This window comes from Engraulis encrasicolus, chromosome 12 (genome assembly GCF_034702125.1).
Source record: "Engraulis encrasicolus isolate BLACKSEA-1 chromosome 12, IST_EnEncr_1.0, whole genome shotgun sequence".
In the NCBI taxonomy this organism is placed as follows: domain Eukaryota; kingdom Metazoa; phylum Chordata; class Actinopteri; order Clupeiformes; family Engraulidae; genus Engraulis; species Engraulis encrasicolus.
Genome location: NC_085868.1, coordinates 40,478,359 through 40,488,299, shown reverse-complemented (window position 1 = coordinate 40,488,299; position 9,941 = coordinate 40,478,359). Strand labels below are relative to the sequence as shown.

At 40.8% G+C, this 9,941-nt stretch overlaps 1 protein-coding gene across 1 annotated transcript in view; it reads right to left on the bottom strand.

The window, feature by feature from the left end:
* Window positions 1-3,708: 3,708 nt before the first annotated feature.
* The window catches only part of ppef1 (protein phosphatase, EF-hand calcium binding domain 1), a 26,528-nt gene continuing 20,295 nt past the window's right edge, over window positions 3,709-9,941 (bottom strand). The window contains exons 16-17 of the mRNA XM_063212707.1: window positions 4,731-4,815; window positions 3,709-3,925 (exon numbers count right to left, since the gene is read on the bottom strand). Of these exons, the coding sequence (XP_063068777.1) occupies window positions 3,726-3,925; window positions 4,731-4,815 (285 nt within the window). The 3' untranslated portion in view covers window positions 3,709-3,725. The remainder of the gene's footprint in view (window positions 3,926-4,730; window positions 4,816-9,941) is intronic.

Sequence of the window (9,941 nt, the reverse complement as noted above, 5' to 3'; positions counted from 1 at the left end):
TTCTCTCCCTCCAAAACTGGGGTGAGTTTCTCAAAAGAGAAGTTGTTAGCCTGTTAGCAACTTCGGTAGTTGCCAATGGGAAAATGCATTGAAAACAGCAAAGTAGCTTCTGTAGTTAGCAACTTTGGTTTTGAGAAATTCACCCCTGAAGAGAAGCGATGAAGTAACGTCCCCAAGGTGTGCTGCAGGGAACTGTAATGGGTACACATCTACAGAAGTGTGGAGAGATGTCTTTTACAGATGATGCTTGCCGTAGACAGGTGCACTTAGAGAAAATAGAATGTCTGATGTCGGCTGTCTGTGTGTCTGCCTGCTTCAGGCACGCACATACAAGTATAGCATAGTATATGGTCATTGAGTCCTAAATGATGAATTACTCTCAAGCAATAAGCGTGAAATCTTTAACAAAAGTCATTTTTCTTCAGACATGTGTAACACATTTCAGGGCTGCAACCAACATGTTTTTGTTGCTATGGAAAGTCTGGTTTCCTGTCTAACCCACATTTCACTTCTTGCCACTTGGATGTTCTTCTCCCTCAACTTTTTTTCCCTGTGTAGTATGGGCAGCCTACTTCAACACTCCCATAGCAGGATAGGAACTTATTCCACCACCGCACACACACAGGGGATACAAAGGCAGGAATAACACTTGTGCAATCAGACACATATTGCTTTCCAATCGTGAGCATTAAAGGGCAATAATAAGACAATGCAATTGTCGTTACAGTGCTTTAGAGCTGAACCAGAGTTAAACATGTTTTGAATAATGGCAAACCATTAACCAAGATACTATCATCCCAATGTCCGTTTCCAACTATTTTGTGTACTAATATACCAAAACAATAAGAAGTGAAATCAGTAATGCATTCCTTTGCATATAATTTTCAAAAATGCCAAAATAAATAAAATAATGAAATCACTGAACAGTTCTGCATTATTCAAAGTCTCCATGTGCATCTTTTGTTATAGAAATTGATTTTTAAATTGATGCTGGACTCCAATGCATGTGATGGTACATTTTCACACACTGTCCACCTGTTCGCCTGAAGACAGTGTAGACAATTATCAGGCTAGATCACAAGTGAGATATAATCGGGGAACCATCTATTAAATTTCTCGTAGGGGAGGTCAATCCAAACCATTTAAAATGAACTTGGACTTACTTGAACTAGAACTTAAACCATTTCATTAGTTCACTGTCTGAAATTTGGATTAAGCATGTATGCACATCTTCGTTCTCGCCAGAGAACGGACTTCTCGTGATCGTAACGCTCTCGCAGGAGAGTGGCTGTCCACGTGGTGGACTGATCATCAAAGTGCTTCACGGGTTCCGCAGGGACCACTGCACTCAAGAAGCTGAGAGATTACGTGGCATATTGGGCAAGATCGCTGGCCATGGTGCTGAAGTACTGCCACAGCCGAGTAATGTCTATGCAGCAAACATTCTCGAGCTTGGGAGTACGGGGCACCACTGAGAGCTCGGGCAGTATCTGCACCCGCAGATACAGTGAGTCCAATATGTATTTGATCCCTTGCTGATTTTGTTGGTTTGCCTACTAACAAAGACATGATCAGTCAATAAATGTTATGATAATATGTATTCTAATATGGAGAGACAGAATATCAAAAAGAAAATCCAGAAATTAACTTAAGAGAATATATATTAATTTATTTCCATTTCATCGAGCAAAATAAGTATTTGATCCCCTGCCAACTGATTACAGTTCCGGGCCCACAGACCAGATGGGCACTTCCGATCAACTTGTCATCTGAATTAAAGACACCTGTACATACTAACATGCATAAAAGACACATTGAATCAGCAGAATCAGTCCATAGTATGAGTGAATCAGTCGCACTCCAACCTCACCAGCATGGGAAAGACCAAAGAGCGGTCAAATGATATCAGGGACACGATTTTAGACCTAAACAAAGATTAAATGGGCTGCAAAACCACAAGAAAGAGACTGGGTATTAATGACCCAGCTGTTGATGCATTTCTTCCAAAATGTGAGGAATACAAAATGACTATCCATCAGCCTGTCTGGGGTTCTATACAAGATTTGACCTTTTGTAGGGATTTGATAATCATGAGAACAGAAATAAATCACCCTAGAGCTATACGGGATGAACTAGGCAATGATATCAAAGCTACTGGGACCAAAATCACTGAGAAAACTACTGGTAGCACTTAATGCCACAGAGGTTTAAAATCCTGTAGTGCACACATGGTACCTCTACTTCAGAAGGAACCTGCGCAGTCCCACTTGAGGTTTGCCAACGGACATCAGACTGGTTTAGGATATGATAAGGAGGTGCTGTAGTCAGATGAAACCAAAATCAAGCTGTTTGGCCTTATCACAATTCAATGTGTTTTGAGAAAGAGTACTGCTGTCTATGATCCCAAGAACACCCTCCTCACCATCATGCATGAGAGTGGTATCATTATGGTTTGAGGGTGTTTGTCTGGCCAAGGCACAGGACAACTTCACATCGTCAATTAATGGATGGAGGTAGACATGTAATGTGCAGTCCTGAGTGCAAACGTCCTTCCCTCCACCACTACACTGATGGGTGGGCCATTGTTGGATCTCCCAACATGACAATAATACACAACATACAGTCAAAGCAACGAAGGAGTGGCTCAATAAGAAGCATATTAAAGTCGTGAAGTGGCCTAGACAGTCTCCAAATATTAACCCTATAGTAATTCTATGGAGAGAACTGAACCTCCCATTTGCCAAGCTACAGCCACAAACTATTAATGTTTTAGAGATAATGTGCAAAGAGAAATGGGCAAAAATAGTTTCTACTATATGCACAAACATTGTCATTAACTAAAAGAAGCATCTAACCTCAGTGCTAGAAAACTAGGGCTTTGCCACAAAGCACTTTATCTTCTTTAGCTAGAGGGGTCAAATACTTATTACCCTAAATTAAATACAAATAAATTAAATATATTATTTTAAGTTATTTTCTGGAATTTCTTTTTGATATTCTGTCTCTCCATGTTTGAATACATATTATCATAAATTTATAGACTGATCATGTCTTTATTAGTGGGCAAACGGGCAAAATCAGCAAGGGATCAAATACATATTGGACTCACTGTATGTGTGAACTCTGAGCGGACACTCCCCGGTGGATGATGGTTGGAGAGCAATGGAGTGAGGTGATCTGAGAGGAAGCTAGGGCTAGATGCTTGACGATCAATAGAATAGCGGCATGAGGGAGGTGAACGGGGAAGTGGTGGGTGCAAGCGAGAAAGAACATTTCTGACTGGTGGATTTGTAAACAAAATACAAGTTTCCGTTTGTATAATAATACATTTTGCCCTTCATCCCCTTTCTGTGGTTGGGATCCCAAACTCAGGCTAAGATTTCAGTGCAGGGTTCCATGCTGACCTTCAGATTGGAATGAGCACACGCGGCAGCATGGGAATTCCCAGGCTAATCTATCCAGGCCATCGTCATCCCAAAAAGGCGTTCACACATCTCCACTGCTGCTGCTCCTTAGGATAATAAAAATAATAATGAAACAATCAAAAACATGTCTTCAGGCTCCTCTCTCCATAGCCTTGACAATCACCCCTCTTAAAAGGGGGCTCCTACACAGTGAGTTTTTACAGTGTTGATTCAACACCAAGATAGTCTATTTCAACACTCACAGTGTTGGTACAACTCTATTAGTGTTTAATCGACACTCCAAAATTTGCTGTGCACATCTCAACCCTGCTGCTGCTCCTTGACGTCCAGCTTGTGCACCACGCGGAAGGCCTCCAGGAACTCGTTGAAGTCTATGCTGCCGTCTTTGTTGAAGTCGATGCTGCGCGCCATCTCCTCGATGGAGTCCTCCCTCACCGTCATGCCCAGGTGGGAGCTGAACAGCTTCCACGTCTGACGGAACTCCTCGATGGAAATGAGGCCTGAGGCAGAATCAAATGGAGGATATATGAAATGTTTTTAACTCATTGGCTACCAGCTATTTCCGAAACAAAGTCCCCATGAGTTTTGAAGTAGAACTAATGGCTCTGACTATCCAGAATAACACTTCTGACACCTCCAAGATCACTTCCTATGTGTAGAAACCTGATTTTGTTTCACACAAAGTTGCAGAGATGATCCCAAAGGCTTTGCTATAAAAAAAAGCATAACTGATGTTAATGGCAGTGAGTGAGCTAAGGGAAAGAGTGGGAAACTTATGGTAAGACATTAAAAAATGAATACTCCTCTACAGTAAATGGGAAACTCAGTTACCTGTGGGGACCCCTGTTTGAATCCAGCCTGGGTCATTTCCCAGTCCTACCCCATCTCTCTCTCCCACTTACTTCTTGTCACCACCTTCACTATTCTCTCCAATGAAGGCATAAGGCCAAAAACGTAAAAAAAAAAAAATGAATACATGTGGTAGACAAATGTATCACACAGTGGGATTAAGTGTATCCACATGCTGGTTCCACCCACATACAAACACATGTTACACAAGATGCAAAACATTTCAATCACGTAGGATCTTTGCCAGGACATTTTAATTTCTGGCATGGCTTTAGCAGAGTCCACCCAGGCAAAAATCTGAAAACATAATCATGAGTACATCGTGATGTTTTTGGCAAGTGTTGCATCTCCGTCATGTTTATCCTTGAACACCACACCCCTGTGGCTTTATTAACGGCATGGTTTATTCTGTCAGTAAACCTCAAGACCACAAAGCTGGGACATTACCAAACTTACCCGAGTGATCTTTATCTATGATGTTGAAAATGATCTCCAGGTCTGTTCGATACCTATAGAGTGTTTCAGCCAAGTTTGGAGCAACCTAAAATGAGATTAAAAGCAACAAAATTATAATGAAATTGACTGTAATTGTCATGCATCTAATATCTACTGTAGAATTCCATCAAATCCTACTGCATAATTCATCCTACGACATAATTTATAATTCCATAATTCATGTTTTCTACTCCCTAAGTACATTGTTCAAGCCAATCTAAACAGCAGTGGTGGATATCTCATCTTAAAAACATAGAAACATTTCTTGTCTGTGCTTTTTCACTTAACAATTTTAAAAAATAAGCTGTTTGTTTATTTGTATGTTTATTAAACATCAGAAGGGTCAGGAAATGGTTGATCCAAACGCGTTTTCTCCACCACCTCTGCTGAACAACAGTGAGGTTCTGCCATTTCCAATCTACTGTGTCATTCTTTAATTACCCCTCCTATGGCATTCTATTCCAATCCATTCTATTCTCTGCAGTCAGCTCATGTCCTCTCTTGTCGATTGACAAATGAACTAATGGACTAATGGACTAATTGGACTAATGAACACATACAGGTGAAGGTGGCGTCCGTGTCGTCTTTTCGAGGGTTTCACTTCGTGTGTGTAATTCCAAAAATGGGAGGATACCAGAGGAGGTTTTTAGGAGTTGAGAGCAAATCAGGAAAAAACCTGTACTTGGAAAAATGTTATTATTATAACAAATGTATGGAGCAGTCACATCAGGACAAAGCGATATAGAACATGAATTAGGACTTCCGGTGACGTCATGTGCTGAACAGCACCCAAAAAGTTGAGCTCCGTCCAAAAAATACTAAATAACCTAACTTAAGTTAATACTCGACGTTATATGACATATCGAAGATGGCAACAACAAGAAAAGCCTCGACTGCAAAGCCAGATACTTCGAAAGAGAAAAATGATACTCCGAATCCGAAACCAGGTCAGCAGACTCAGCACGAGGCGAGAGGCAATGGTGGCTCATTTGAGGCTAAAATATTAGCGGAGCTAGCAAAGATCAGATCTGAGAATTTGGAAGGACATAATCAAACCCTCAGGAAGCTAGAGACATCAATGGCAGAACTGAAAGGGGAAATGACAAGACTAGAGAGAAGAACTACAGAGGTAGAAGAACGCGTAAGTGCTACTGAAGATGAGGGAAGACGGTACGAGAGGGCCATACGCTATCTGCTACGCAGAGAGAAAGATTTGACTGCCAGGTATGATGACCTACAGAACCGAATGAGACGTAACAACATGAGAATCTACAGGGTAGCCTACCTGAGGGGAGCGAGGGGAGAGACGTGAGGAAATTCGTCGAAGAGTTGATACACGCAGTGCTAGACCCAATGCCAGACGTCTCCATACAAATAGAAAGGGCACATCGCTCATTGACATCTGAGGCAAAGAAACCCAATGATCCTCCCAGGTCCCTGATCGTCAGGTTCCTTGACTTCGCCGTCAAAGAGAAGATATTACGACAAGCTTGGAGCCAAACATTAGTATACAATGATGAGCAAATATACTTTGACCACGATTATTCTCCGGAATTGCAAAGGAAGAGGGCGAGCGTGAGATGGGCGGCTAGGCAGCTGAAAAAGAAGGGCATTAAAGCCAAGTGCATTTATCCAGCACAACTCAAATTGACCATGGACACGGGAGAACACACGTTCTCCACGCTGAAGGATGCCCTCCCAAAACTGGCCGAGTACAACATCTATCCAAAGATCGGCGAAAGAACGCAGGTGGAGGATGAACTGCGCCTCAGCGGGTGGCAAGTCGTGGGTGAGACGGAAGAGGCAGCAGTGGTTGGCGAACCATCCGCGGAACGCGAGGCTATTGAATAGCCTAAGTGGGGGAGTCATCATCGTCGAGAGTTTTTTTTTTTAAATGCACCAAACGTTAGGACTATCATCGCTTTTTCTTTTCACTGGATGGAGCTCAACTGAACTGTGAGTTGGCCACACTCGCATTGAGCAGCAACCGACGCGAGAGCGAGACGGCAGCAGCAAAGACACTTTGTGTGAACCCCACAGAGGACCTGTCACCATCCTCTGCCCAGGATACACCGGGATATGGTTTGCTTAAATTACAGGGCCTGGTTTTCTTACTGTGTTATAGGCTTTTAGCAAACATATTGGGCATGTGGAAGTTAACTGTTCTGGTTTTTACATGTTTTATATTTTGTTTTATTTGTTGTTGTCACCTGGAAAATAGGTCTACTAGTTGGGTTACTGATGCAAAAAAAGGTTATTACATGGGTTTAAATGCAAAAGGAATATGAAACAGCATAATAACAGGTATGAATAGTTTGAATTTTATTACTTACAATGTGAAGGGATTAGGCAACCCAATTAAAAGGAAAAAAATATTGAGCCATCTAAAAAAATTACAATGTTCTATAGCAATGCTCCAGGAAACTCACTTGTCAGAGAAAGAGCACCTTAAACTTAAAAGGGAATGGGTGGATCAAGTTTTTAGTTCGTCATTTGAAAATGGGAGAAGGCGAGGGGTGGCCATACTCTTTAATAAATCAGTATATTTCAGTCAGACAGAAATGGTTAGAGATAAGGAGGGTAGATATATTATTGTAAAAGGAGCTATAAATGGCATAAAACTAACTCTGCTCAATTTATATGCCCCAAATGAGGACAGCCCTGATTTCTTTAAAGATATAGCTGGATTACTAGCAGATGTGATGGAAGGTTTGGTTTTAATTGGCGGAGATTTTAATTGTATCTGGAACCAATATATGGATAAGTTGCCAGCAGGGGGCAGCACTATATCTAGAAAGTCATCTACACTGCATGCAATGGCAAGTGAACTTGGCCTAGTGGATGTATGGAGGCGTTTACATCCCAGAGAAAAAGATTTCACCTTTATGTCACAGGTACATGGCAGCTATTCCAGGCTGGACATGATGCTAATATCAGGACCAGATCTGTATAGGGTTAAAGAGTGCAAAATAGAGCCAATCACCATATCAGACCATGCGCCAGTCACCTTAAAGATGGAACTAGGGCCAAAAAAATCCTTTAGGTACTGGAGACTCAATGTATCATTACTTAATGATGAAATTATTAAACAAGAAATTCGCCAGGAATTAAAACACTATTTTGAGGCAAATGAAGATGACACAATTTCTCCAGTAACCTTGTGGGAAGGGGCTAAGGCTGTGATGAGGGGTTGTATTATTGCAATTTCATGTAGACTAAAAAAGCAAAGGGTGAATAGTCAGAACAAACTAGAAGAAAAAATAAAGCAACTAGAAAGAGAACATCAACAATCTAACAAAGAGGACACTTTACAGGCTATGAAAGATACAAGGAAAGAATTGGATGACCTATTAACATATAAAACAGAAGGGGCTTTAAGATTTATAAATAGAAAATACTACGAAATGGGAAATAAAGCAAGTCGACTACTAGCATTCCAGCTACGAAAAGCGCAAAGTAGTAGGGCAGTTCACAAAATTAAAAGCCCTGATAATGGTGAAACCCTAACACAACCCACAGACATCACAAAGGCATTTGCCATGCATTATAGAAAACTATACGAGGAACAGTCAGACCCACAAAGAAATGAGAAGATGGAGTCTTTTTTCAGCTCCATCGATTTGCCTAAACTCACATCAGAAGAGGCAGACATGGTGTCAAGCCCAATCACAGAAGAAGAAATAAAAAATACTATTGCACAACTCAAAAATAACAAATCTCCTGGAACCGATGGTTTCTCAGGGGAATATTATAAAGCCTTTGTAGGTGAGCTGACCCCAATCCTGTGCAATGCTTATAATTTTGCATTAGAAAAAGGACAAGCACCTGCATCTTGGTCAGAGGCAATCATAAGTGTTATCCATAAAGAAAATAAGGACCCAACCCTATGTGCATCATATCGCCCCATTAGCCTTCTGTGTGTTGATTTTAAAATCCTCACTTCAATAATAGCAAAAAGAATTCAGAAAATCATTCACAAGTTGGTAAAGCCTGACCAAACTGGGTTTATCACAAATCGACATGGTGTAGATAATGTGAGGAGAGCCCTACATTTACATAGCCAAAAGAGATACTCCTTCAGCACTTATCAGTTTGGATGCTCAATCTGCGTTTGATAGAATTTCTTGGGCTTTCCTACTACATACTCTACGACACATGGGCTTCAATGACACGTTTACTAACTGGATACGCCTGTTTTACAAAGACCCTAAATCTAGGGTGAGAGTAAATGGGTATTGCTCAGACTTTTTTCCACTTAGCCGTGGCACTCGCCAAGGAGACTCCTTATCTCCTTCTTTATTTGCCTTAAGCATAGAGCCACTTGCAGAACTAATAAGATCAAATCCTCTCATACTGGGCATCCCTGATGATGGAGGGAGTCAACACAAATTAGCTCTTTTTGCTGATGACATATTGTTATTTATAGAAAGGCCCATGGATTCAATCCCTGCACTCTTAGATAGCCTAAATAAATACAGTGAAATATCTGGATATAAGATAAACACTAGCAAATCAGAAGCAATGATGATACGTGGTGAATGGCCTCAACAATTAGACAGTATAGTATCATTTAAGAAATCCAAAAATGGGTTTAGATATTTAGGAGTTATCCTGACACCGAAACCATCACAGCTTTTCCACTATAATTATGACAAACTAATTAAAGAGATCTACCAAGATCTAAGCAGATGGGATGTGCTACCTCTGTCCTTCTTTGGAAGAATAGAATCTGTAAGAATGAATGTTTTACCTAGGCTCCTCTTTTTATTTCAATCTTTACCGATTTTGATTCCACAAAGAACAATTAAATGTCTTGAAAAGCGTATCTCAACATTTATTTGGCAAAATAGAAGGCCAAGAATACGCCTAAAAATACTGATGGCAAGCAAAAAAAGGGGTGGTCTGGGTTTGCCTAATCTTAAACTATATTACTGGGCAGCCCAACTCAGGGCGATAGTGGTATGGATGACCAATGCTGAAGAAACTGGATGGCTATCCATTGAACAGAATTCTTTAACTGGGATACCATTATCTGTACTTCCTTTTCTGGACCGAAGGGCTCAGAAAAAGATAAAAATAGAAAATATGTGGGTTAAACATACACTAAAGATTTGGAACACTGTACAAAAACAAATAAAAGGCTCTGTGGCATTATCAAGGGTGATGCCTATT